This window comes from Fukomys damarensis, unplaced genomic scaffold (assembly GCF_012274545.1).
Source record: "Fukomys damarensis isolate Sample0158 unplaced genomic scaffold, DMR_v1.0_HiC HiC_scaffold_19, whole genome shotgun sequence".
NCBI classification, from domain to species: Eukaryota; Metazoa; Chordata; class Mammalia; order Rodentia; family Bathyergidae; genus Fukomys; species Fukomys damarensis.
Window position 1 is genome coordinate 5,620,053 of NW_022900931.1, and position 25,940 is coordinate 5,645,992.

At 50.0% G+C, this 25,940-nt stretch overlaps 1 protein-coding gene and 1 pseudogene across 2 annotated transcripts in view; both read left to right on the forward strand.

Annotated features, from left to right (window-relative positions):
• Arfgap3 (ADP ribosylation factor GTPase activating protein 3) overlaps positions 1-25,940 on the forward strand; it is a 42,517-nt gene that overhangs the window by 11,003 nt on the left and 5,574 nt on the right. For both annotated transcript variants that reach the window (XM_010634394.1, XM_010634392.3), the window contains exons 3-12: positions 5,629-5,701; positions 9,059-9,190; positions 10,660-10,743; positions 13,901-13,988; positions 15,071-15,130; positions 16,723-16,769; positions 17,286-17,428; positions 20,721-20,849; positions 21,435-21,557; positions 25,087-25,218. In XM_010634394.1, the coding sequence (XP_010632696.1) occupies positions 5,629-5,701; positions 9,059-9,190; positions 10,660-10,743; positions 13,901-13,988; positions 15,071-15,130; positions 16,723-16,769; positions 17,286-17,428; positions 20,721-20,849; positions 21,435-21,557; positions 25,087-25,218 (1,011 nt within the window). The remainder of the gene's footprint in view (positions 1-5,628; positions 5,702-9,058; positions 9,191-10,659; positions 10,744-13,900; positions 13,989-15,070; positions 15,131-16,722; positions 16,770-17,285; positions 17,429-20,720; positions 20,850-21,434; positions 21,558-25,086; positions 25,219-25,940) is intronic.
• LOC104869297 lies at positions 6,061-7,666 on the forward strand (annotated as a pseudogene).

A 25,940-nucleotide genomic window follows, 5' to 3' on the forward strand; every position in this document is an offset into this window, starting at 1 on the left:
CAGGCTGATCTCGAACACAGCGATCCTCCTGCCTCAGCCTCCCAAGTGCTGGGATTACAGGTGTGCACCACCACACCCAGCTCTTTGGCTATTTTTTAATCTAGTTTTTTAGTTTTTCTTGTTAAATTTTGGAAATTCTATGCATTTTCTGGATACTTAATCCTCATCAGATATATGATTTGCAATATTTTTCTGCATTTTGTGGGTTCCCTTTTTACTCTGTTGATAAGTCTTTTAATGCACAAATTTATTTTTTTCGAGACAGGATCTCTATAGTCCAGGCTGGCCTTGAACCCACTATGTACCCTAGGCGGCCTTGAACTTATAGCAATCCTCCTGCCTCAGCCTCCCGAGGGCTGGGAATTACAGGCATGTACCACCATGCCCACCACTGTGCAAATTTAAATTTTTTCATGAAGTCTCTTTTCTCAGTTTTTCTTTTGTTGCCTGTTCTTTTGGTGTGGTATTCAAGAAACCATTGCCGTGTCCAATGTCATGAAGCTTTTTCCTTATTTTCTTCTCAGACTTTTATAGTTTTAGGCCAGCAGTCCATGTCTTTGATCCATTTTCAGTTAATATTTTTTGTGGTGTGCAATTTAAGAGTACAACTTCATTTTTTGGTATGTGGGTATCTAATTTTCCCTGTGCTATGTGTTGAGACGTGATTCTTTCCTGTTTAGTCAGTTTTATTTATTCATTTTTGGTGCTGGGGATGGAACCCAGGGCCTTGCTCATGTACAGCTAGCACTGAGCTACACGCTGGCCTGGGTTGTTACTTTTAATGTCCTTTGTGCCTGTGTTGATCAGTAAATAGCATATGGTGGCTTCCCCAGAGCGTTAGAAGCCGGCTTGAGCCACGCACCTGGTGCTCATTTCCGCCTGTATCACGTGTGCTCTTTCTCTTTCTCTGGGCCAAGTCCCTCTCAGTAAAACCTGGCCCACCCTCTTGCTCCCCTCTTCCTTGCAGGAAATGGGGTGTTTCTCTGCCTGTTCCTTATTGAGGGGAGGACTGGCCCAGAGCCTGCGAAGGCTGAGCAGCAGGATCAGTGTGGGCCGGGCAGGTTTAACCACTAGATTTAAAAGTCAAGTAAATGTAACTGTGTGACTCACAGTGCTTATAAATGATTCAAACAGCAATTAAAAGTGTCTGTACAACTAGAGGGCAGCAGTGTAGATGTGGACAAGAGAAAGGAAAGGTTGCAAAGGTACTCAGGGCTGAGTACAGGGCGCACACCTGTGATCCCAGCACTTGGGAGGCTGAGGCAGGAGCATTGGCAGTTCGAGACCAGCCTGTGCAGCATAGGAAGTTCAAGGCCTGCCTGCAATACACAGTCTCTGGCTAAGAAAAACAGGACTCAGTATGGGTTTTGTTCTTAGTGGAGAAGGGCTCCTCCTTAAAGTTATTAGGAAATGTTACAAACTCTAGCTCAATGGGAAAAAGCATATAAAGTAAGATAAAGTCCCTCCTCTAGGACTGCCCTTACCCTCCTCTCCGTGCCTGCCCTCTGCAAATGTGGTCTCCCTTCCCAGCAGGGCTACTGATAACAGCAAGTATAGATTGGATGTTTATGTAAGTGGAGTTTATTTTTTCTTAAGTAGAATTTCAAGGCAACAGTTTCACAAAGGAAAAATGACTCCAAACCATGGCAGTGAAGGAGGGGCAGGCAGGTTAGGAGTGTGTGGAAATGCAGGCTGCTCTGGGAGCCAACTGCTCTTAGAACTGGTTTAGAAAGGGGCCTGGCTGCAGCTCTAGGGCCCAGCTCTTCTTCATGCTGCTAGGATGTTGCCAGTCACGCCTCACCCCGACCTCTAGCTGTTTCTGCTCAAGTTCCTCTTCAGTATTTCTGGAGTTTAGGATCTTGTGGGGCTGGGGCTAGGAACAAGCTCAAATATGACAGACAGAGGGGGCAGAAGGTAAAGTTCTGCATGAGAGAGGGAAGCTAAGGTCTGTGCCTATCCCTTCCCCCATCAGAAAATCAGGAAATCAGGCAGAGTTTAAAAGTGGAGGTGACATTTGCAGCGAACTTTGAAGGTGGGTAAGATCTGATTGTAGGGAAAAGGGAGGCCTGCACTGAGACTTTGAGAAGAGACGCAGAGTCAGGAAAAGTGAAATGCTTTGTAGCTGATTCTTTTCTTTCTCCCTTTCTCCCTTCCTTCCTTGGGTTTTTTGTTTGTTTGTTTGTTTGTTTGTTTTGTTTTGTTTTGAGACAGGGTCTCACTATGTAGTTGAGACTGACCTGGAACTCACTGTGTAGCCCAGGTTGGTCTGGAGCTCACAATGATCCTCCTGCCTCAGCCTCCTGAGTGCTGGGATTACAGGCGTGTGCCACCACGCCCAGCCCTTTCTTGGGTTTTTGAGACAGGGTCTCACTATATAATTAAAGTTGGCCTTCATCTAAGCACGCAGCCCAGAATGGCCTCAAACTCACAGGGATTCTCCTCCCTCAGTCTCCCAAATGCTGACCTCAGGGGCAAGCACCATCACGGCACTAGTGATAAATGTTTAACCCTTCTCTCTGTGTGAAAGAAGCCCTGATGTAGAGCCCAGTTTCCTAGCTGATCATTTTTTTTTTGATACCTGGGATCAAACTCAGGACTCAGGACCTTGCACTTGAGAGGCGGGCACAGTGCCACTGAGCTAAATCCCCCGCCTTCTTAGCTGATTTTTGTACACCGATGAAAATGAGAAGAGATCAGTTTCCACGGGGAAGGTTTGTATGGCGTTGGGTGTTGTATTATCTGCCAGGCGCGAGCTCTCACTTCCCTCCAGGTGACCCATGGGACAGGTGACCTAGCCTGGGAAGTACAGGGCAGAGAGGCTGCCAGCACCACTGTCAGGTCCATCCCTGAAGGCTCTGGGCTGTACCTTTCTGTTTGTTCCTGGAGTGAAATTCCGTAAGCCCTACTGTGACCAGCTGGGGTCATCTGGTGCCTGCTCAGGGGACACAACCCACCAAGGACAGAGGAGAGGAGACAGGAGTGCCTTTGAGGTACTGGCATTGCAGGGCCCTGTTTTGTGACCTTGTATGACGCAGTCCACAAGTTAGAAATAAACAGCTGCCCAGAGCTGCCCTGAGCTCGTCTAGGGGAGGATTAACTGTGATGGGATTTATTCCATTTTAGTGCCGATTTTTTTTTTTTTTTTTTTTTTAGACAGGGTCTCCCTATGTAGTTCAGACTACCCTGGAACTCACTGTCCAGGCTGGTCTCAAACTCACAGTGATCCTCCTGCCTCAGCCTCTTGAGTGCTGGGATTACAGGAGTGCGCCACCACGCCTGGCTTTGGGATTTATTCCATTTTAAATTTTAATTTCATGAAAACTTTGTTTTGTTGACTTAGTGAGATTTGCTCTGGTTTCATAAGTATCTGAAATCTATTTAAAGCCTCTAACTACAAAACACATGCTGACTTTGGCAAAGCTGATTCGTTCAATTTTGGGTGTTTTTTGTTTTGTTTTGTTTTTGGTACTGAGGTTTGAAATCAGATCCTTGGGTTTGCAAGGCAGGTGGCAGCACCACTGAGCTAAATCCCTGACCCTGATTCATGCAGTTTTGAAGGAGGTTATGCTTGACACTCAGATTTACAGAAATTTTGGGAAACCTGCCTTCTCCCTTGGTTAAGGGAGTTACTTTGTTAAAGGGACACTAACTTGTTCCTTAGCTTTTCTTACCTTCTTTGCTTTACTTTTTCTCAGCCCTCTCAGCTTTCATGTATCCCTTAATCTGAGTCAAAGATAGAGCTGGGTATGTAGCTCAGCAGTAGAATGCTTGCCTGGCACGTGCAGGGCTCTGGGTTCATTTCCCAGTGCTGCAGAAATGAAACCCTGAACTGAAGATGGAATTCACCTGCGGGCCACATCTCCCTTGCAGGCACAAGTCCAGTGATCTGAGAGAATTCCTGGAGCTCTGTTTGGAAACAAATCCCTGTTTAGTTTATACCTTCATTTCTACAAAATGTACAGAGAACTCTCTGGCTTTCTTTTTGTAAAGGTTTGAATGAAAACTGGGAAGGAAGATGGGCTGTCTTAGTGCCTAGGCCCCCGTGTTAGGGCGCAGAGCCCCATTCAGGAACCCCCCGTGTGCCAGGCGCTGTGCTAGGAGGGCGAGGGGACGTCGGGGCAGTGTGTAGGGTCCCACCGTAGTGAGTGTCAGTGCAACTTCTAGCCATTTGAGATCTACCACGAGCTGGGCGAAGCTCCCCGAGCTCTTCATATGTTAAGCTCATCCACTTTCTGCAAGAGTGAAATAAATAGTAACACTGTCAGGCCTGGACTTCCGCAGAGGAGGGAAGTAAGGCACCAGGTGTGAAGTCGCTTCTCTAAGATCATAAAGCTGGTAAATGGCAGAGTTGGGACTTCATGCTCTCAGCCTGTCCCCCAGAGACTGCTGCCTACTGCAGCCCCTACCCTGGGACAGAACTGGCTGGGATGGCTCATGACCAGGGGCTCTGAGGCAGTGGTACCTGGTGAGGCTGGCAGAGAGAGGGTCTCATTACAGCCAGCTGCTTCCCCTGTGCCATCATATCCTCATTGTGCTGGTCAGAAATTCTGACCAGAGAGGGCCTTGTTCGGTTTTCTTTTTTGTTTGTTTGTTTCATCTTTGTCTTCAGGAAATCTATTTCTCATAGAATGTGGTTAAATCTCTACTTTGTACACATCACTATGGGGTGGATTTGTCATTGTATTAGCATTAATCCAAAGTTAGTTTTACTTTCAAAATAGTTGTTTAACATTTACAAAGACTTCAGGCATGGTGGTGCACACCTATAATCCAAGCACTTGGGGAAGCTGAGGCAGGAGAATCTGTGAGTTTGAGGCCAGCCTGAACTAAATAGTGAGAACCTGTCTCAAAAAACAACAAAAACAAAAGGAAAAAAATTTAAAAAAAAAACATTTACAAAGGCTGAATGATACCAAGAGGCATAGAAATGAGTCAGTGGAAGGGCAGCTTGAAAGGAAAATCTTTGTGAGCCTGAAGCCTCTTCTCCTCGCCTTTACGTTTTGTAAAGTGAGTCCTGCCCATGGTCATTGAGTGTCCGCCTCCTTCAGCTGACGAGGGGCTGGCTGCTGTGTTTGAAGGGACAGCCTTGCTCTTTGCTTCTTCCTGAGACTCCGGAGAGAGGCCTGGGCTTGCATCGCTGTCCTGTCTGTCCTGTCCTCCCTGCTGGGGGTGGTGTGGGTGGAACCCTCCCATCCCTTGACAGCAGCACAACATCTGCAGGCCCCTCGTGGACTCACACTGTGGGAACACTTGCCTGGCCTGAGGAAAATCCAGACAGAACCTCCGTTGTGAGCGCGGTCACGTCACCCAGTTCTGGCTCAGAGCCCACCAGGAAGAGAGGCAGAACTGGGATGCCCCACAGACCTAGAGGGGATGGCGACGGGAGCGAGTGTACCCCGGTGCTGCGGGCCTGGCTCGCCTGCTCTCCAGCTGGGCACAGGAGAGCAGGCCATGGGCCATCGGGCCTCGGCTGCCGGGTGGGACAAGAGGGGCCAACTGTCGCCCACCCAAGCATCCCAGAAGCCACAGCTCCCTGGGATCCTAAAGTCCAAGGAAACCTGCTTTTTGAAGCTCAGTAGTTCGGTTCTGGAGAAGAAAGGTATTAATAGGAACATTCTTTCCTTCCAGATCTACAGAGCTGGACTCCAACTGGTCGTGGTTCCAGCTTCGATGCATGCAAGTGGGAGGAAATGCCAACGCTGTAAGTGCGTCCCGGACTCCGCGCCTTCCGCTCAGCACTGGGTTCCTCTCAGGAGAGCTGCCCGCACCCCGGGCCTCTGGAGCCCCCTGGGGCTGGTTTACAAATGAGACCTCTCCAGCGGCCAGAAAATCGCATGATAGATGCTTAAGAAAATTCAAGCACTGGGGATGCAAAGGCCCTGGGTTCGATCCCCAGTACCATCAAAAAAAAAGGAAAACAGGACGTGGCACCCATGTTCAACCTGTAGATCATGCTTTTTGCCTTCTTTTTATGTTATATATTTTATATAAAGCCCAAGATAATTTTTCATCAAAAAAAGAAGTAAAAAGGAAAAGAAAAGGGCAGGCTGCAGGCTTGACATGGCTGAGAGAGAAAGCAGAAGTATCTTTGTGACCATAGATTTTTTTTCTATTAAATGTGCCTTTTATGCTTAGGTACAAGGTATCATATATATTTGAATTAATATTTATTAAATCTGCAAATTAAAATGTATTAAATTTATTAAATCTGCTAATTAAAAAAACCTATTCTTCAAATGCAGCAGACAAGTGTCACATATTATAAACTCAAGTGATTTTTTTTTTTCGGTACCAGGGATCGAACTTGGAACCTTACACTTGCCAAGCGGTGGAACTGCTAAGCTAACTCCCTAGCAACTAAGTGATTTTTAATACACAGGTGACTTTTTAAAATGTTGGGTGATGGCTGGAGATTTGGCTCAGTGGTTCCACTGCCTGCCTTGCAAGCATAAGGTCCCAAGTTCCATCATCGTTACCAAAAAAAAAAAAAAAAATTGGGTGAGCCAGGTGTGGTAGTTGCCCTCTGGAGGCTGAGGCAGGAGGATCACAGCAAATTCAAAGCCAGCCTGGACTATCTATCTAGCAAGACCCTGTCTCCAAAAAAAAAAAAAAAAGTGGGATAAATTTACAATTTAGAAGAGATTTGCTTAACTTCATGTACAAACATACTAAACCATCCACAAACATGCAAACTTTAGGTCTGGGAATTTAGCTCAATGACACCCCTGCCTGCCTTTCAAGTGCAAGGTTGTGAATTTGATCCCCCTCACCCTGTACCAAAAAAAAACCAAAACCCAAAAACGCATGTAGGCTTTATTTATAAATTCAGTATATCTGATTCTCTCAAACTTGGTCAGCAAAACCTTATGAAGATAGCAGATCTTGAGCAAATGGAATTCCCATGGACATGCTGTTAAAGTGTAAAGTCCCCTATTTGTATACCTTTCAAGTCAAAATAATGTCTAGCGGGTAGCCCTCTTGGGTAGGAGCTAGGGCTAAACATCATCCGGATTTGCTCTTTTGCCGCAAGCAGGCTGGTGTTGCCATCGGAAGACTTTGTGAAACCTGTGATGGCAAATGTGTAATCTGTGACTCCTATGTGCGTCCCTGCACCCTGGTGCGAATATGTGACGAGTGTAATTACGGCTCTTACCAGGGGCGCTGTGTGATCTGTGGAGGCCCAGGAGTCTCTGATGCCTATTACTGCAAGTAGTGCGCCATCCAGGAGAAGAATAGAGATGGTTGCCCAAAGATTGTCAACTTGGGGAGCTCTAAGACAGACCTCTTCTATGAACGCAAAAAGTATGGCTTCAAGAAGAGGTGATTGGCAGGTGGCCCCTGCCTCCCCCATCAAGCCGCTGCAGCTGCCAGAAAAGACACCCACAACCTCCGCAGAGAGAGCTGGGCCAGCGCCTCCCCATTCCTGCCTGCCAGTGTCTGCAGACTCCCCCTTCCCTCCCCTCTCCCCAGTGTGGGCTGGGTGGGCTTGGAAGAGGATTCTTCCCAGAGCACCCTGGCTACCCGGGAAAAACCGATAGATGAGTTCGTTCATGTTTTTTCTTAACTCTGGAGAAGCAAGGCTCTGTTCTCCACATTGATGTGTTCTCTACTCCAAGAGCTTCTTAGCAGGAGTCCCTTTCAGTCATGTGACGGGGGCCGGCAGACCGAAGCTGTCCCCCTGGTGCCCAGCATGTCCCTGAGCAGCTCCGATGACAGTTGTCCTTGATGGCCCTTTGGGGTGTGGCAGGGAGCTATCAGAACAGCAAAGGTGACACAAGCATTCGATCCTGTAACACCGTGTGGTGCGGATTTCAGTTATTTTTCTTCTGAGACATTGGAAACCCTTTCTCTTGCTATTGTATTAATAAAGTTGGTGTTTATTTTCTGGTTTAAAACAAAAAACAAAAAAACCAAAATAGTGTCTAGCATCAGTTAGTTAGAATTCTAATGGTAAGTCTAAAGTGGTACTTTTGGAATTACCAGATTCCCTTAGGTCAGCATTTCTTTCCTTTCTTTAAACTTCAGATGGGTTTAATATTTCCTAATGAGAGAAATTGAGTACTGAGGTATGCAGTTCTGTAAGGTCAGTTTTGGAGAGCTGTGAACCACTGCAATAAAGAAAGCTTTCTTTTTTCCTTTCATTTTCTAAGAAAGCATTTACTCTCCTCCTAAGACTGTGTGCCCTTAGCGTTAGATGCACTGAGCATGTATTAGAAACCCTTGCTGTGACCCGGATTCTTGCAGGCTGGGTGCTGAGTCTGATCTCGCCAGCTGTCCTGGAGCCGGGCCCCTGGGGCAGTGAGCAGGGGAGCAACTACTTCCGGCCTTGGGCGAGCGCTGCTCCTTACCGTCTGGGTGACATTGGCCAAGGGTCCGATCTCTGTGTGTCGGTTTCCCGGTTGTTCAATGAGACACCAGTCACGCCAGGTTGTGCAGCCCACGAGGAGCGCTGGCCAGGCTCTGACACTTGTGGGTGATCGATACCATAACTGATCAGTTTAGGTTCACCAGAGACCACTTGTGCAAGCCCTAGAATTCATGTCAGTTTGTGGATGGGTAAGCGGTTGAAGGCAGTTTCTTCTAATTGTTTGCAATTTGCTCCGTCATCTAACTATGTAAGGTTGTTTCTATCTGTGTTGGTGGAGAAAGTGTTCAACAAGGTAACAGCATAGCTCCTAACTGAACTGTCGAAAATTCTGATTTACTGAAATACAAATGGAAAATGACTGCTCATGAATTCAAAACAGTCCTGAGTGGCTTAAATCAGAAGTGAGGGCCAGGTACTGCATTTCTGTTTCATAATTTGAATCTCTTATCTAGTCTTACCAAAATGCGCTCTTTTTTTTTTTTTTTTTTTTTTTTTTTTTTTTTTTGTACTGGGGATTGAACTCAGGACCTTGTGCTTTGCCAGGCAGACGCAGCACCACTGGGCTGCGTCCCTGCCCCTCAGAATGTGCTCTTGTATTTGTGTGGGGAATTCCCTCGCGGGGCAGTTCATCTGGGGTCAGGGTGTCAGCACCACTCGGTACCCTACTGACCTGCATGCTCTCCTCCGCAGTCGTCCTTTTTCCACCAGCACGGCTGTGCCACCAGCGACACCAACGCCAAGTACAACAGTCGCGCCGCCCAGCTCTACAGGGAAAAGGTCAAGTCGCTGGCATCCCAGGCCACACGGAAACATGGCACTGACGTGAGTCCCCCAGGGTCCTGTCACCTCGGGTGCACATCCATTCAGTACAAACCACGGTGCTTTTATCCTGAGCTTCCCACTGGGCTCTCATAAGGAGGAATCTGACACTCAGTTCTCGAGTTGGTTTCTGCACTTGATCTTAGCTGAAAGGTCCAGAAGCTATGGAGATGGTGGCCTCTCCCTGAACCCTGAAGCATTGATCCTCGGGGACCACTGGGGTGGGGTCTTTTAGCTGTGGTCACATTTTCCTCAAGGGACTAATTCACAACCTTAGTTCATGGATGTATCTGTGTAACGATACCTTATTGACAGGGTCAGGGATTTAGCTCGGTGGTGCCACTGCCTGCCTCGAAAGCGGAAGGTCCTCAGTACAATCCCTGGTAACCCCCGCCAAAACAAGATACCTTATTTAAGGGGTGCAGCTGTACCTTGTGCTAGAGTGCTTGCCTATGTACCAGGACCCGCATTTGATCCAGCACTGGAGAAGAATGTGTGAGTGAGCGAGTGAATGAATGGATGGATCCTGTATAACATAGTAGCAGTGACTCGTGAACATGGAGCGCCTGCCTCAGTGTGGCCTCAGTAACACCCGTGTCTGTACAGTAAATCACAGCGTGACCTCTGGGGTGAGGAAGTGGGGGGCATTTTACACAGCGAAATTATCTGCCAAGGGCAGGAATGTGGAAAATGTGGCACCAGTAGTCTGAAAAGAGGATGCTTGTTAACGTGTGTGAGAACGTGCACCAGAGAGCAGTGTGCTCCACCTCGCCCGGGTGGACGCTTGGTGCACAGCTCGCTTTATAGGTCTGTGCATGTCTGGGAACCAGAGTGAAAACACCAGGGGGACAGATGGGGCTGCGAGTAAATTCAGCACACAGGTGAATGCATAGGTGTGGGATCCATGAACAACTAGGGCTGGGTATGGGGTTGGAACTGCACTTATATATGCAGCTCTTGAATTTTCCTTTTCAGAAAAGGTTTCTGGGGAGGGAGGAGGAAGGGAAAAGAAGAGGGCTAAAAAATGAATCAACATGTGTTGTGTTATGTACTGTACTGGCTCCCCGTGATGACATCACCATTATGTACTGCAAATATGCATTAGTAAAAATTTAAGCCAGGCATGGTGACATGTGTGTAATCGCAGCACTCGGGAGGCTGAAGCAGGAGGATCACTATGAGTCTCATGCCACCCTGGGCTACATAGTGACTTCCAGGCCGGCCTGAGCTACATAGTGAGACCCTGTCTCAAAAAACCAAAACAACATTTTTTAAATAGAAAGTATTTCTGGAGGTGGTTACTTGACTCCCTAAAGGTTTGGAAGCAAAATGTACTGGGGCAATGGGTTCCTGCACCACAGAGCCCTGAGGCTGTAGTCACAAAAGCCCCAGTCGGCAGGAATGAGGCCTCCAGGGCCCGAGAACCCCTGTAGGCCTGTACAGTGCTGAGCACGGCTTTGTTTCTGTTCCAGCTGTGGCTTGACAGCTGTGTGCTTCCGCCTTCATCCCCTCCACCGAGGGAGGAAGACTTTTTTGCCTCTCATGTCTCTGCTGAGGTATGTATGATGCTTTACTGCATTTTAAAGTGTGCTCTTCTAAAAGTTATGTAAGGTGTATATTTAACATGTTTCAGGGTACAGGCTAAGCTGCAGGAATAAGCAATTTTCAAAAGATAGGAATTAACTAAGTGCTGAGAATTTGGCTCAGTGGTTCTACCACCTGCCTCGTGAGCGCAAGGGCCCGAGTTCAATCCCCAGTACCAAAAAAATTAATTAAGTAATTAAGTAAAAAAGATAGGAATTAGAGGGGTGTGGTGGTGCATACCTGTAATCCCAGCACTCATTGGAGGCTGAGGCAGGAGGATCGCTGTGAGTTCCAGGCCAGCCTGGGCTACATAGTGAGTTCCAGGTCGGTCTCAACTACATAGTGAGACCCTGTCTCAAAAAAACGATAGGAATTAACTTATCACTGTCCATTCGCAGGTGGCTGCCCGGGGTGCCTGGCACCTTAGCTATAGCCACACACCCAGCGGCCTGCCTCTTCTCACCAGGCCTCACCTCCCAGCATCACAGCCCTCTGTCCGCTCTTCAGGAGAATAATGCAGTGATGACTGTCATGCACCCTTGACCCAGTCACCTCCCAAAAGTACCTCCGAGGAGCACATGAGGTTTTGGGGGCACATGCAGGCGTAAACCATAACACCCACGAGTTTGCTCTGCTGCTCCCTACATGTGACTTCCGTGTCAGGGTCTAATGTTGCTGCTCCGGTCTAAGACCTTCCCAGGGCACAGAAGAGGATGAGCATCTGGGAAGACAAACCCTGCCTCCCCTTTTGCAGAAGCAGTCTAGAGACAGCACACACTGCTTCTGCCGGTGACCTCTGACTAGACTGTGATCACCCATCAGTTCCTAGCTCCTGTGAAACTGGGACGTTTCCTGGCGATGCCACGGGGGACTCAGAGCTTTGTGTCTGACAGTTTCAGTAGGGGTTAGGATCTCAGTGCCCTGATTCTACTGTGTGCATAGTATGTATCTCCAGGCTGTGTGAGAAGTCGGGGGCCCATACAGGCAAATGTACTCAGTGCTTTTAGCCAATGCTCTGAGGATCATATTCCCTGCTGTTCTGGCCTGACGGCAGCAGAGACGACAGGCCTGATACCTCCGTGGATTGCCGCACTTTCCCTTGCTAAGGGTAGGAGGGCTGCAGAGCCTGCATCAGTTCCTGCCAGCTCGGGAGCTGCTCTGCCTGTGACTCCGGCCTCCTCCCGGCCCCCGAGGGGCCGCTGTTTGCTTAGGCGGTGCTCACCTGTCTCACCATGTTCACGTTAGAGCTGTGTGAAGCCGCGTATGTTGCCGTGCTGCTTACTTGCCGCCACTGTGACAAATGCCTGACCTAATCCACTTAGGAAGAAAAGAGGTCTCAGAACTTCGATCCGTGGTTAATTGGCCCCATAGAGTTGAGGCCTCTGGTGAGCCAGCTCCTCAGGGTGGGGGTGCAAAGCAGAGCAGGAATGCACCCCTCATTGTGATGTGAGAGGAGAGGGACGGACGTTAGCCCCGTGGTTCCCAGCAAGGGCAGGCCCTCAGTGACCTCAGGGATGTGCCACCACCTCCTGCCATGCCTCAGTCAGGGCCCGGGCCTCCGCCTGACACAGAGGCCTTAGGGGGACTTGGAAGGTCCAGGCCATAGCAGTCACCAGCCTGTAGATTTTGTTTGGGGCAGGTTTTTTAGCTGTTGTAATTTTCATGTGCATTTCACCACTTCATCACTGAAGAGCCTCCAGAAGTAGTTATCAAGGGAGAGAACAGGAAACAGAAGCCAGGCGGTCTTCTGTGATATGCTGCTCTTGTTTGCCATAGGACTAGATTTAGCATATCCACGATTAGTAGCTGAGAAACGTCATGAATGGAAATGATGGGCTGAAAAGACAAGAAATCCAACAAACAGTGTTGGAGAGTTATTAGCAGGAATCATGTTTTTCATGTGTATGTGTACATGTATGTACGCTCGGATGGATGGAAAACTACAAATACGTATTTAAACATGGGGAGCACACACGTATGTCACCTGGCTCTGTCCCTTGGGAGGACAGAGCTCAGAAGGTTCCAGATCTTGGTTTCTAACCACTGCTCTGCATTCACTGGAAAAGTTGCGGCTGAGGCCACCAGGCGGGCAGGCAGGTTGGTACTGCAGCAGCTGGGAGGGTTCATGGTGGGGAAGAAGGCACTGCGGTGACCCGGATGGTTGGAGCATTCTTGGCCAACCTGGAAGAGCCTCCACAGGTCCAGCCTGCAGCAAGTGGAACAACAGTATGAACAATGACACTGCTGAATTATAATCCTGACAGGAAAACAAACATTCGTGAATCCGTACGATATAAGTGAGTGACGGAGTAGATCAGCTATGGCGAACCTTGCTTTCAGGGACTCACACACAGCCCACTGCATTAGGTTTGCTGCCGCTGGAGTAGACAAACTTGTGGGGAATGGCAGATCTCCCCTGGGGGAAAATCCAGACCAGGCCCAGGCTTCCTTCCCCTCGGTATGGACTAGGCATGGGGTCCCCTCCCAAGACAGGAGCGTGGAGAAGGCAGAGGGCAGGGTCACCCAGGCCAGTAGCCCCCCGATATAGTAGGGGAGAGGGCCCCAAGGGGTCACCTACAAAGCATGGGCTCAGTGCCCAGGCAAGGGACAGTTGAGCATCTGTCACAATCCTGAGGAACCAAAGAGCCCTGGCCACCCATGCAGTACGGGGTCCTGGAAGGGGAGAGGCTGGTGGGAGAGCCGGTGGGGCCCTCCGAGCTGACAGTCTTCTGTGTTGCAGTCTTCCCGGTGACAGTGACAGCTGTGCCCCAGGTTCAGCAGCAGAGGAAGCCAGGTGTGCCCCGGAAGCTCCCCACAGTATATTCACAGCTCTGTGCAAGTCCAAAAGTATTTAAAGATAATATTTTAACAGAAGCGCAGAGCATCAGGCATTTGAGTACTGAAACAGAAATTTAAGAATACCTGCATTTGGGGCCAGGGATTTAGTTCAGTGGTGCCACAGCCTGCCTCGCGAGTGCACGGTCCTGAGTTTGATCCCTGGTACAAAAAAAAAAAGCTGCATTTGAATCTTATCATTTCCACGGAGCAGGACACATGATGATGTGTTGCTGGTTGATTTTTGTGACTGCTCTGCTCTGTGTGCCAGTGACTTTCCTCCCCTTGGTGCAGGGGAGCGGCTCAGCGTGGACATCAGCACACCCGGAGCCATCACTGCCAACACCTCGGGTCCTGGGAGCTGATCCTGGTGGTCACGAAGGTGGGGTCTTTAGAACTGTCAGAGGGCCCTGCTCCGAGGACTGGGTGTGCTGGGAAATAGGAAAATCAAGATGTCAGCCAGAGCCACATGTGGTGCCACACACCTCTAATCCCAGAGAGGCTGAGGCAGGAGAAAATGTACTTGCGTTTTGATAGACTTTCAGCAGAACCAAACCAGTGCTCAGCAGTAGAGTAGGAGAAATGTGGCTGACAGCAATGAATTGTATATTTCGGGATAGCTAGGAGAGAAGTGTGCCCAGTACAGAGAAGTGACGCTTGGAGTGGCGGTCATGTGAGCTACACATGACACATGTATGTCACAGAGTCACACTGCACCCCATAAACTTATACAGTCATTGTGTGTCAACTGAAAATAAACACCCTTCAAAATATGATAATGGGGATTTGGCTCAGTGGTTCTGCCACCTGCCTCGAAAGCGCAAGGTCCGAGTTCCATCTCTGGTACCACACAAAAAAAACTGTGATAATGAGGGGGCCAGGATTTAGCTCAGTGGCGCCATGCCTGCCTCGCAAGCGCAAGGTCCTGAGTCTGATCCCCAGTACTGGGGGGAAAATGATAATGAGCCTGGCCTGGTAGTGCACACCTGTAATCTCAGCACTCTGGGAGGCTGAGGCAGAAGGATGGCAAATTTGAGTGCAGCCATAGCAATTTTACCAATTAGTGAGACTGTCTCAAAATTTGAAAATAAAACAAGGCTGAAAATGTAGCTCACTGGGAAGGCCGTGGATTAAAAAACAGAGCTGGGGCCGGGCATGGTGGCTCACACCTGTAATCCCAGCACTTGGGAGGCTGAGGCAGGAGGACCACTGTGACTTTGAGACCAGCATGGGCTACATAATGAGTTCCAAGTCAGTCTCAACTACATAGTGAGGCCCTGTCTCAAAAAACAAAAAACAAAAACAAACAAACAAAAACAGGGCTGGGAAAAAAATACTAAAATGAGAGGCAGTCATTGAAAATCCATGAAGATATGTTGGCCTGACCATGTTGCATTATTACACATTCAGAAGCAAGTTTGGTGAGTGCATTTTCTGCATTAAAGTCCATGTTTTCAATTTCAGGTGGCCCCAATCAAGGACCGAGTGTGGAAGGACTCGGTGCCCCGGCAAAGCCTGCTTCAGGTAACACGCTGCAAACCCCACCTCTGACTCACAGGGAGCCAGTATTTCAGGGTAGATGCGCTCCCATGTCTCAGTGTAGAAGGTAGCACAGCATTGTGCCCAAGTCTGAAAGCTGCTGTCCCTCTCAGCAAGCCTGAAGAGTCCAGAACGCTGACGTTGCCATGGGTGCCTGTGTGGGGCTGGGCAGCCCTGGGGCTGTTCGGTGCCCAAGGTCCGCGGTGCCCACAGTGCCCGTGCACTCCTGTCCACTGGGGAGAACACTCCTTCTCCCCCTTTTTATCATGGGGGAGCATAAGCACACTTTTTCACTGTCAGGGAATTCTCATTTGAAATTGGTGCATATTATATTGTGTTCACTGGAAAGAAGCTGCTTTGGAGAAAGCCATCCTGTCTAGAAATCTTGTCCTTGCCATCCTGGGAGCAGTCATGTGACAGGCACAGTACAAATCTGAAAGCAAGCGATGGAAGGGACACACAGCTCCATCCGTGGGCGGCTTCCTCATGTGGAAATGTGCTATGGATCTCTTTTAGGGCTCGAGTGTCCTCATGGTATCTGCGGGTTTATGCTCTGTTTTCCCATCAGAGCCCAGTGTGTGCTGTTTTTTTTGTAGTGCTGGGGACCAAACCCCGGCCTCCCCTTCACTGGCTCAGTGCTAAGCCTCTGAGCCACTGCCTGGCCTGCCCGTCACCATCTTTGGAAGAAAAACAATAAGATTCTGTTCTTACTGGGTCTTTTAAACATAATTCTAAAACTAGAATATATAACCTTTGATTGAAATTTACTCAGCTTGTGAATCTGTAAGAATCTTTCTCTAAAATCATCGTATATTTTTGTGAGATTAGGAAGCACCACTGCCATACTTGATCTTAGCCAGAAGGCTGAGAAGCAGTGAAAGTATGGCGACTAAACTGCAGTGTAGTCTCTACTTCTTAGAAGCTAATACGAGGGCTGGGGATTTAGCTAAGTGGTTCTGCCACCTGCCTTTGAAGCTCAAGGGCCCAGGTTCGATCCCCAGTAGAAAACAAAACAAAAGAAAAGGCTAATATGATAAACTATATAAGTAGAGATGCAAAAGTGCTTTACTGACAGCTTTTGTTGCACACATATTGCTGTGCTAACTTTATAATATAAAGGAATTTTTAAGGGGCTAGGGATGTACCTCAGTTTTAGAGCACTTGCCTAGCATGCACAAGGCCCTAGGTTCAATCCCCAGCATCACACACACACACACACAATAATAATAATTATAACTTTAGAAGTTTGTAAGAGTGGACTTTGATAAGAGCATTTGATCGTACATGTATAAAGTCCCTCCTGAAGACACTCCTGAGGGATGCGGCCAGGTGCTTCGTTTCTGTTGGGTGTGGTGGGCAGAACATGTCATCACAGCCTGGCACTGTGTGGGACCTCTGTGGTCCACACGGACAGAACGCACACGTACACTTGAGCCTTCTGTGTGACAAACTACTGTGGGAAACGCTGCGGTCCTTAGTAATATGTGGCCTGTAGACTTTTTAGAAAGGCACACTAAAATGGAAACATTATGTATGATTGCTGTTTGTCTGATTTTTCAATTTTTATTTTTTGGCAGAGGTTTCCTCTATCATAAAAAAGAAACCAAATCAAGCTAAAAGAGGAGTAAGTATTTTTTATAAACTACCTAGTAGTTTGGCTTCAAAGCTAAAGAGCCATTTGTCCTGTTAGTTTTATTTACTTTTTTGTTTTGAGACACAATAAAATAAATGTAGCCTTAATAACATATGTTTGGTTCAATACGATGAAATTTATATTTAGTAAGTATTTTTGAGAATGAACCTCCAAGATTGTTTCTGTCTATGATAAACGCTAAAAAGAAATCAGCAAGGCCTCCCTGGGCCCCCGGCTCTTGTGTTTCTTCGCGGGACGTCCTCAGGAGGCCGAAGTGCTTGTGCGGAGACTGTCGCCATCTCTGGAGGAGGGTCTGGGGTTTGAGCGTTGGCCCTGCCTCCTGTGAGCTCCACTTTCTTCATCTGTGACGGGGAGGAGCAGTGCAGCCTCTCAGAGCAAGAGAACACTGAGGTCCCCTCAGCACAGATCCCCACCTCCGTGTCCATCAGCCGTAGTCAGAAGAGTTTTTGAACAGCAGGGCTCACACATAATCTTTATATGTTCCAGCTTGGGGCCAAAAAAGGAAGCTTGGGAGCCCAGAAACTGGCGAATACAAGCTTTACCGATATCGAAAAGCAGGCCCAAGCAGTGGATAGAATGAAGGGGCAGGAGGACCTGCTGGCCAGGGCTGCGCCTAAGGAAGAGTCCATGTGAGTTGAATTCCGTGACAGTCCGTAGTAGGAACCAGGACTGCTACTCAAACAGCTCCAGGGCAGCTTTCCAGGCGCCCCTGTCTTTAGCTGTGGGTGTGTGGGGCGTTGCACCCTTCAGCTTTGTAAAAACTCTCGCTGCGTTGCAGCACAGGCCAGGGGTGTCGGTGAGGGGGGAGGACGGGGCTCCTCAGGAGAGCTTGGGACCCCCAGGCGCCTGTGAGGAAGGAGGTGGGAGCTCAGCGCAGGCTCCCAGGCACAGCAGCGGGAGCCCTGGTCCGCAGGTGAGTGACGGGACCCAGCACTTTCCCGCACACGGACACCCTTACTCGTGGCGGTGTTAATTAAGCCCAGCAGCTAAAAAGCAGAGGACAGGAACGTCTGTCTGTCAGCTGGGGAGCAGTCCGGCCTGTTCATTATGACCCCACAGTAGGCTGCACACGGAGAGGAAATACCACCGCGTGCCGCGTGCGTGGGGAGACTGAAGGTCCCAGCCGAGAGGGCCCGTCCCAGGGCCCCGCACCCAGCACAGTGCCCCGCGGGAGATGTCCAGCCAGCGCAGGCACGCGGGCAGCAGCGGCTGCTTCCGACCTGTGCGAGTTTTCCCCTTACCTTCCTGCGCATCCGGCGTGTGGTCGGAATTGCCGTAGGCCACGCACTGAGAGACTGGCCTGTTTTCGAGGTCCCCCAGCTCGGCCTGTAGGGTAACTCGGGCCCTCTGTCGTTCACACGTGGGCAGCACTGGCCCGTGCTGCGGTGCTTCCCGAGCCGTGACGAGGCGGTGCTGGCTTTCTGCCCCAGGCGGAGGAAGGTGAGCTTTGCCGGGTGGAAGCAGGCTGTATCCTGCCTGCCGAGCCCCAGGGTCTGCACAGTGCAGACGAAGGGGTTTTAGGGATTTGGCTTGGGAGCCTGACTTGGCCACTTCGTTGGCCTTGCTCACCTGCAGCCCTGCCTGAGTCTCTGTCACTGCCTCTCAGCCCTGTCTCGCCTCAGTGTCGCAAAGCGTCGCCGAAGCGTCGCCGTGACGCCCAGGGGAGGCAGTGCGTGTTGTCCTTCAGACACAGGAACACTAGTCCGCGAGGTCAGTCTTAACAGCCTCAGAGAGCCGTGCCGCTCAGGGAGCTGTCGGGGCAGCCTGGTCCTGCTCCCTCTCACTGCCGGGCCCAGGGTGCACTTAGTTGGAGTAGGGAACGGAGAGCTGCCTGCGCCCTGCTGCTGTGACGGCTCGGGCTGTTCTGGAGCCTGTGCCTGCCCAGGCACTGTAGCTGACCTGGTGGCTCTGTGGGTGCTTTCGGCGCGGCCCTCCAGTGAGTGCTAAGGTGGGTGCTCATAGCAGTGACAGGGCCCTCGTGTCGTCAGGGAAGCACCCGCGTCCATCTGTAACAGAACCTTTTTGCTCATCCTTCATCTTCTCCGGCAGTCTGTGGCTTCTGTCTACTCACAGTTTTCAGCAGATCTGTCGTAAAAGTTCTGCCTGAAGAATTTTATGGCTTGGATCTGGATGTCCCCCCCAAAGCCTCACACGGTCATAAGTGGGGCTTTTTCAGAGGTAGCCGGATCCAGAGTGTGTGATGCTGGAGTTGATAGGATCAGGGGCTCTAGGATTAAGGGTATGAGCGCCACCTGCCCTAAGTAGCCTGGTTGAGACAAAAGGGGCAGAAAGATGCTGTTAAGGTCTCTTGTTGCTTTTGTTGTCTTTCACCCACCATGAACTGTTACCCCTCTGCCACCCTGCCTTGGAGCCGGCTGATTATGGACTAAAACCTCTACAAGCTGTGAGCTAAATAAACCTTTCCCTCTTTAACTTTGAGTGTCAGGTGTTTTGCCTCAGCAACAAGAGAAAAGTAAGACAAAGGAATCTTATTCATTTGCTCAGGACTGTTTTGCAGTGATACTATTAAAGCAAACAAGACCAGATTAAAGCAGACCAAAGAAATCCAGGCTCATTAGTGGAAGGATAGCAAAAGCCTAAGTATTTTTGCATCAGTAAGAAATTCTGTTGTCAAAAAAAAAAAAGAAGAAGAAATTTTGTAAATCCTTGTTCCTACATAGAAATTTATATTAAAAAAAAAAAAGAAATTTATATTCCAATGGATTTTTGTTGTTGTTGTTGTTGTTTTTTGTTTTTTTGTTTTTTGAGACTGAACTGGAACTCACTATGTAGCCCAGGCTGGTCTGGAACTCACAGCAATCCTCCTGCCTCAGCCTCCCGAATGCTGGGATTACAGGCGTGTGCCACCACACCTGGCTTTTTGCTATTTTTTTGTGTGCATTATTTGTTACAAGCATTTAATAAATAGATGGTATGTGAGCTGGGCCTGGTGGCACACGCCTGTAATCTCAGCACTCGGGAGGCTGAGGCAGGAGGATCGCTGTGAGTTCAAGACCAACCTGGGCTACATAGTGAGTTCCAGTTCAGTCTCAACTACATAGTGAGACCCTGTCTCACAAAACCAAAAGAAAAAAAAAGATGGTATATGATGGGCCTCATTTAAGAAACCACTGGCTGGTGACTGTCACAGTTTAAATGTTCTTCAGTGCCAACTGTGGTGCTGCCCAACTGTAATCCCAGCACTTGGGAGGCTGAGGCAGGAAGATTGCCATGAGTTTGAGGCCAGCCTGGGCTACATGGTGAGGTCAAGGCCAGCCTGAACTGCATAATGAGACCCTGTCTCAAAAAAAACAAAAATAAAAAATAGTGTTCTTGGAAGCCTGTTTACCTAACAAACCCTGCAGGAAGTTCTGTAATTGTTTAAGAATGCTTAGACAGCTGGGCATGGTGGTCATGAATGTAATTCCAGCACTCAGGAGGCTGAGGCAGGAGGATTGACATGAGTTCGAGGCCAGCCTGAACTACATAGCAGACCTTATCTCAAGAAAGCCCTTCTTAATTTATCCGCTTAAGAAGTCAGCTTTCTATGTATTGTAACCTTACGGCAGACTGGTGACACTTACGCTATACTCTGGCACATCATGGCAAAGTATAATCGGGCATCACTCCACGGGGGAAATCGTGCCTTGTATGATCTGTAGAGAAGTCGCTGGGGCCTAAGTTATGTCACTGCCCACAACCAGGCCCGTACGAGTGAAACTCGCACAGCAACAACCACAAAGGGGCCGTAAACCGATTCACATTGTTCGAGTGAAAAGAAAAAGCCAGCTGCCCTTCATAATTATCACTTATGGGCAGAAGCATGACGCTAAGAGCCTGAGCTGCGGGTTCCATTTTGCTTCTATCTTACTGTGAGAACCTAGAGTTGGAGCTGATACGGATTGCCTGTTTTTGTGTCAGTGTGTCGTCCTTACGATTAGCCTATAAGGATCTTGAAATCCAGATGAAGAAGGAAGAAAAACCGAACGTGGGTGGCAAAAAGCAAGCCGAAACGGAGCGCCTCGGCATGGGCCTGGGCAGCTGCAGGAGGTACGTGAGACTGCTTGCTCGGGTTGCAGAACTGAATCCAGTTCTCCAGTCACAAGCGGGTCGATCTTCCTTGGGCTGAGACATTTCACCTTTAGAGGCGTTTTCTTGGTATTCTTCCCCTGTGCCTTTTTTTTCTGAGCTAGGGTCTCCTGAGTAGCCCAGGCCGGCCTTAAACTCGTGGCGATCCTCCTGCCTCAGCTCCCGAGTGTGGGGCTTTCAGGTGTGCGCCACCACGCCCGGCTTCCTTTCCTTCCCAAGTGTTTTGCTTTGCTGTGTCACGGGAAAACTTGCACGTGTGGCTGTTAGGGAAGGGAAGGAGGACTAAGTGCTCACTAAGCCACACCGGCACAGACACCACAAGCATAACCGACGTGTGTGGCTGGGTGTGCGCAGTTACAGTCCTTGCAAAGATTTCCTTTTTTTTTCAAGTTTACACTGAAAAATAATTGTTTTGTTGCTTATATTTTTATTCATACTTATAAATTTGTCTTCGTTCCGAATATATGTAAAGCGTTCATTTTTTGCTGAGACAGAAGTGTGACCAGTAGCGGGTGTAATGTTTCCCTATCTTACTGTTTTCTCCAGCGGCATTTCCCATTCGGTGACTTCAGATATGCAGACCATAGAGCAGGAGTCTCCCACCCTGGCCAAGCCGAGAAAAAACTATCAGGAGGACAATGACGATTCCTATTTGACCTCCAGCTCCAGGTAAATCTGTGAAAACTGCATTAACGTGTTGTTTGGAAAGCAGCCGCGGGCACAGCTTTACTTGCAGGTTTGCATTAGGAGTGAATAGCAATCAGTACTTCGTTGTCTTTAAAGGCTCTGGCTGGCGGCAAGGTGTGCTTTGGGGTAAAGACGGGAACGTTCGGTGCTTCAGGGTCGGGATGAGGCCAGAAAGGGACATCTGTCTGCAGCAGGGCAGGAGAGCAGGCAGGGAGGAGCCCTTGAGCCTCAGCCCTGCAGAGGCTGCTCCCAGCTCCCAGCAGGCCAGGCCTCAGCCATGCCGAGGGTTCTGCCCCAGCTTCTGGAAGCACCAAGAGCGGGAGCCAGTAGGAAAGAAGCTATTGTGTGCTAAGGAGACGGCCAGGCCAGGACCCCATCCTCAGCAAGCGGACTGATGGGAGGAAGGGCATGTTCGGGCCCCAGCAGCCTTCAGAGAAGGAGAAAGTACAGTCTTGAATCGACTCGATCTGCAGTGTTCCCCCAAGAGTTGACCCATGCAGGAAGCGAGGCGCCCAGATTTCCCTAGAGGTGGGCACAGCTGCAGTGCAGAGGGGCCGGAGCCAAGCAGCCCAGGTTTGAATCCTGGTTGTGCACACAGTGGTGGACCAGGTTACTCCTGCTCTCTGTGCTGCAGCTTCCTCGCTGTAACCTAGGGATCCTAGCAGCGCCCACTCCGGGGTCCTTGAGGTCGGAGTGAGTTGCTGCAGTAGAGCCCCGCCTCTTAGGAGGAGCAGCTGCTCTTATGATACAAAACTAGGTCCAAAGACACGTGGCTTAGTCTAAGTGCTTGCTTGCTGGACCCGTTAGGACGCCATTAGGAGTTGGTGACACTGGATGTGTGTGTCAGCAATCACTGCTTCCTGGATATCTCTGAGGGCACTGGAGCTGCCTGGCAACCATACGGGGGTGGAGGGTATGCGATGAGAGATGTGTATATCCTGGGGGAAGGTACAAATGTGTCTTTCCTCGAGTCTAATTTGGAATCATGTATCTTTCCTATCAAGGTGAAGGAATGTAAACTACTGTCCTCAGTTTTCTGTAAGCACAGCCTCAAATTATTTTGAGTCCTGGTGTCTGGCAAAGATAAAGAGCAGCTCCGTGGTGCTCCACGGCAGTCTGCTTGGGGACTCTCGGGGGTTATATTTGCCAGTGTCGGGGATCGAACTCGGGTCCTTGTGCTTGTAAGGCAGGCGGTGGAACCACTGAGCCAAATCCCCAGCCCCTTGCCGGTCTTGAATAGCCCGAGTAGTGCACCCACCAGTTTCTGGTTTCCTACAGGGTTATTTCCACATCGTGCCCTTTAAAACCATTTAAGCGCATTTCACACAGGCTCAATTAACATTGTAATTTGACTTGGAAATGATTGCCAAGTCATCTCAGATGCGGATTTCAAATGACAGCATCCCAGTCAGCGCTCACCTGGGGCCTTCATCTGCTTGGTGATTTCACTGCTTGTCGCCTGCCTGCAGGTGTCCTGTAGGAAGAGAAGAGGAAATTTCAAGCTCAGTGAGGATGTCACCTGGTAACAGCAGGGACTTCGAGGTCCTCATGGGCCTAGGTCACGGTCGGGCTTCTGCCAGGCCTGCCCTCAGCCTCTAGGCCTTCAGCAGTGCCTCTTCAGAGCTTTAATCAACGTAGTTGGCCTCGAAGGTGCTGTGAAGCACTTCCTTATGTGGAAACCAGGAGCAAATCGCGCTCTGCTGTTGACCAGGCTGCAGGGCCTCCGCCAGAGACCCTGGGCCTTGCTGTCATGACCCACAGGTGCCTGGGGACAGAAACGCTGCTCTAGGCCTCCTTGCTTCGGTTAATCGAGCAGGGTGCTACTAGGTCCTTTGGCACCTGAGGTAAAATAGACAGGATTCTCTGAAACTAGCATGTTAGTGCCGTGAAGAGTTTTCGTTGCTACCAAATTACACATTAGCCGTGAGAACTTGTGTATTATGAGTTACGAAAGAGTGCTGCTTCTGTGAAAAAGAAGACTGAGTCCATCCTTGGGTTTTCTCTTTTCTGAGCTCCATTATTTCCGGGATATAAATGGTACAACTATAGACTGGGTTCGGAGTGTTGACCCGGGAAGGTCAGCATGGCCTGTGATGGGTCAGCAACATCGGTAACCAGACAGTGTGCCCCTAGGGACCGGTGTCTCCAGTGTGGGAGAACAGTGGGAGGGTGAAGAGAGGGGAAGAAGGGGCACAAAGGACGTGGACCCAGAATCCAAGCACTGGGGCGGCAGGAAAGGTTGGCACGGGGAGCGTGGTGGGTTTCTGCCGGGACGACGGCAGCTGCTCTGTCCTGCTGACCCTGACCCTGGCCTTCCCAGGCAGCACAGAGTCCCTTGTAGGGAGTGGCACTTGGGCTTGTGCAATCAAAGGCTGTCATTTCCTCAGCTACGCTCTATCTGCAGAGAAGCTCAGCCAGCCCAGGGCTGGTCCCCCCAGGGGCAGCCAGCCTCCTCCGGTTGGTCCCTGTCCTCCAGGTAGCTGTGCACTGTCCTGCCCCTAGGATGTTCCCAAGCCCCACAAGGGCAGGGACAGAGGTTCCTCGCCCCTGTCTTCCTCCGGCACCACGCCAGGCCCCCAGAAGCAAAGCCTCTGTGCCTTGGAAATTTCTTATGGAAGTGCTCTTAGTTCTTGTCCTGGGCCAGCATGCACCCCATGCTCTGGGGCCATCCCCGGAGCACCTGTCCCTTCTTGTTCTGGCGTGTTCTGAATAAGCAGAGCTGGGGTGCAGCACAGGCACCCTCCTTGGTTTCTAGCTGGAAGCTGGACACACTTCCAGCTCCCATTTCCCTCCTGAGCTTTCGGAAGTGGCCAGTGTGACACAATGCAGCCTTAGCACCCTTCCTGCCAGAGAAGGCAGGAGTCTGAGTACAAATTCTCCTTCCTCTGCACTGTTTCCAGCAGCCCCACCTCTGGCCTCGGCTTCTGTGGGTCCTGGCCTGGCATCCCTCAGGCTCATCTGCGCTGAGTCCGATACTCAGTGTGTCCGTCCTTACACAGCCCTGAGCCTGCCTGCATCCCCTGTGCCTCCTGCGGGTCTTACTCCTCCACGCTTTCCTCCTCACCCTTCCTTTCCTCAGCCTGAGCCTGAGGTCTGTGCCATCCTCAGGAGGGTCGTGAGCACCACTTCCTTTGTTGGTACCAAATGTGCTTTCTGGAGGGCACTGCCAACCAGGGCTCCTTGGGTGCAGCAGTCCCCAGGCCCAGATGAAGACATCTGTGAGTGATGTGAACCACACCAAAGCTGTCCCGTCCTGTTCCTCCTCCAGCACCTCAGTTTGGGGTAGTCGGCTGCAACATGGAGCTCGTCCTGAGCAGTCCGAGGGGCAGCATGGATGGCACAGGCTTCCTGCAGGGCCATTGCAGGACTGGGGATTTAGCTCAGCGGTTCCCTCGCCTGCCTCGCAAGCACAAGAACTGGAGTTCGATCCCCGGTACAAACAAAAGGCCATGGGCCGCAGCAGGAGCCAGCAGCGTGAGGACCCTACCACTGTCCCTTCCTCTCCCCACAGGTACTTCGATGATGCTGTGGAGCCGCGAGGCAGTTCCTTTGCGGACTGGGATGACAGCTCCGATTCCTACTGGAGAAAGGAAAGCAGCAGAGACACCGAGGCTGCTGGGAGGAGCACAGGTGCCTCCGACAGGTACAGCAGCTGCGTGGGGGAAGCCCTGTGTGTCCGGCCGGGAGCTGTGAGGCCACTGTCTTGGGGTCCCCTTGTCATACCAGGCGGTGACCACGTTGGGGGCACATCAGTGTCCTGGGGTCCTCTCCACAGAACACATGGAGCCTCTGCCCTAGCATTCTGAGCCCGCAGCTTGGGAGGCCTGGACCAGGGCTGTCACTTCACCCCCATGAAGTTACTGTTCGTGTATGGTCACACGCATCTTGTTTAAGTGCAGGTTCTATAAGGATTTTTGTTTTTGGCAGTACTGGGCATAAACCCAGGGATTTTGCACCAAGCTATGAGATATGATAGAAAGCTACAGTAAATGCTTAATTTTTTAAAAAATTACTACAGTAGCAGGGTGTGGTAGTATATGCCTATAATCCCAGCACTTAGGAGGCTGAGGTGGGAGAATTACCACAAATTCAAGGCTAGCTGGGTTACACAGTGAAGCTCTGTCTCAAAAAAAAAAAAAAAAATCCCAAAACACAAAACCTTAAAAATGACTGCAGTGAGAGGCTCAGTCATTAATCCCTCCAGAACATCCCTCCTCCTTTTGAACACACTTATCCTATAGTTCTTGCCATTCCCTAAAACGGTTCTGGGAAGGATTTTGAAGGAAATTAATAGCTGTGTGTCTTCTGCTATAATAAAATGTTTAGCTGGGCATTGTAGTGCACACCTGTAATCCCAGTACTCAA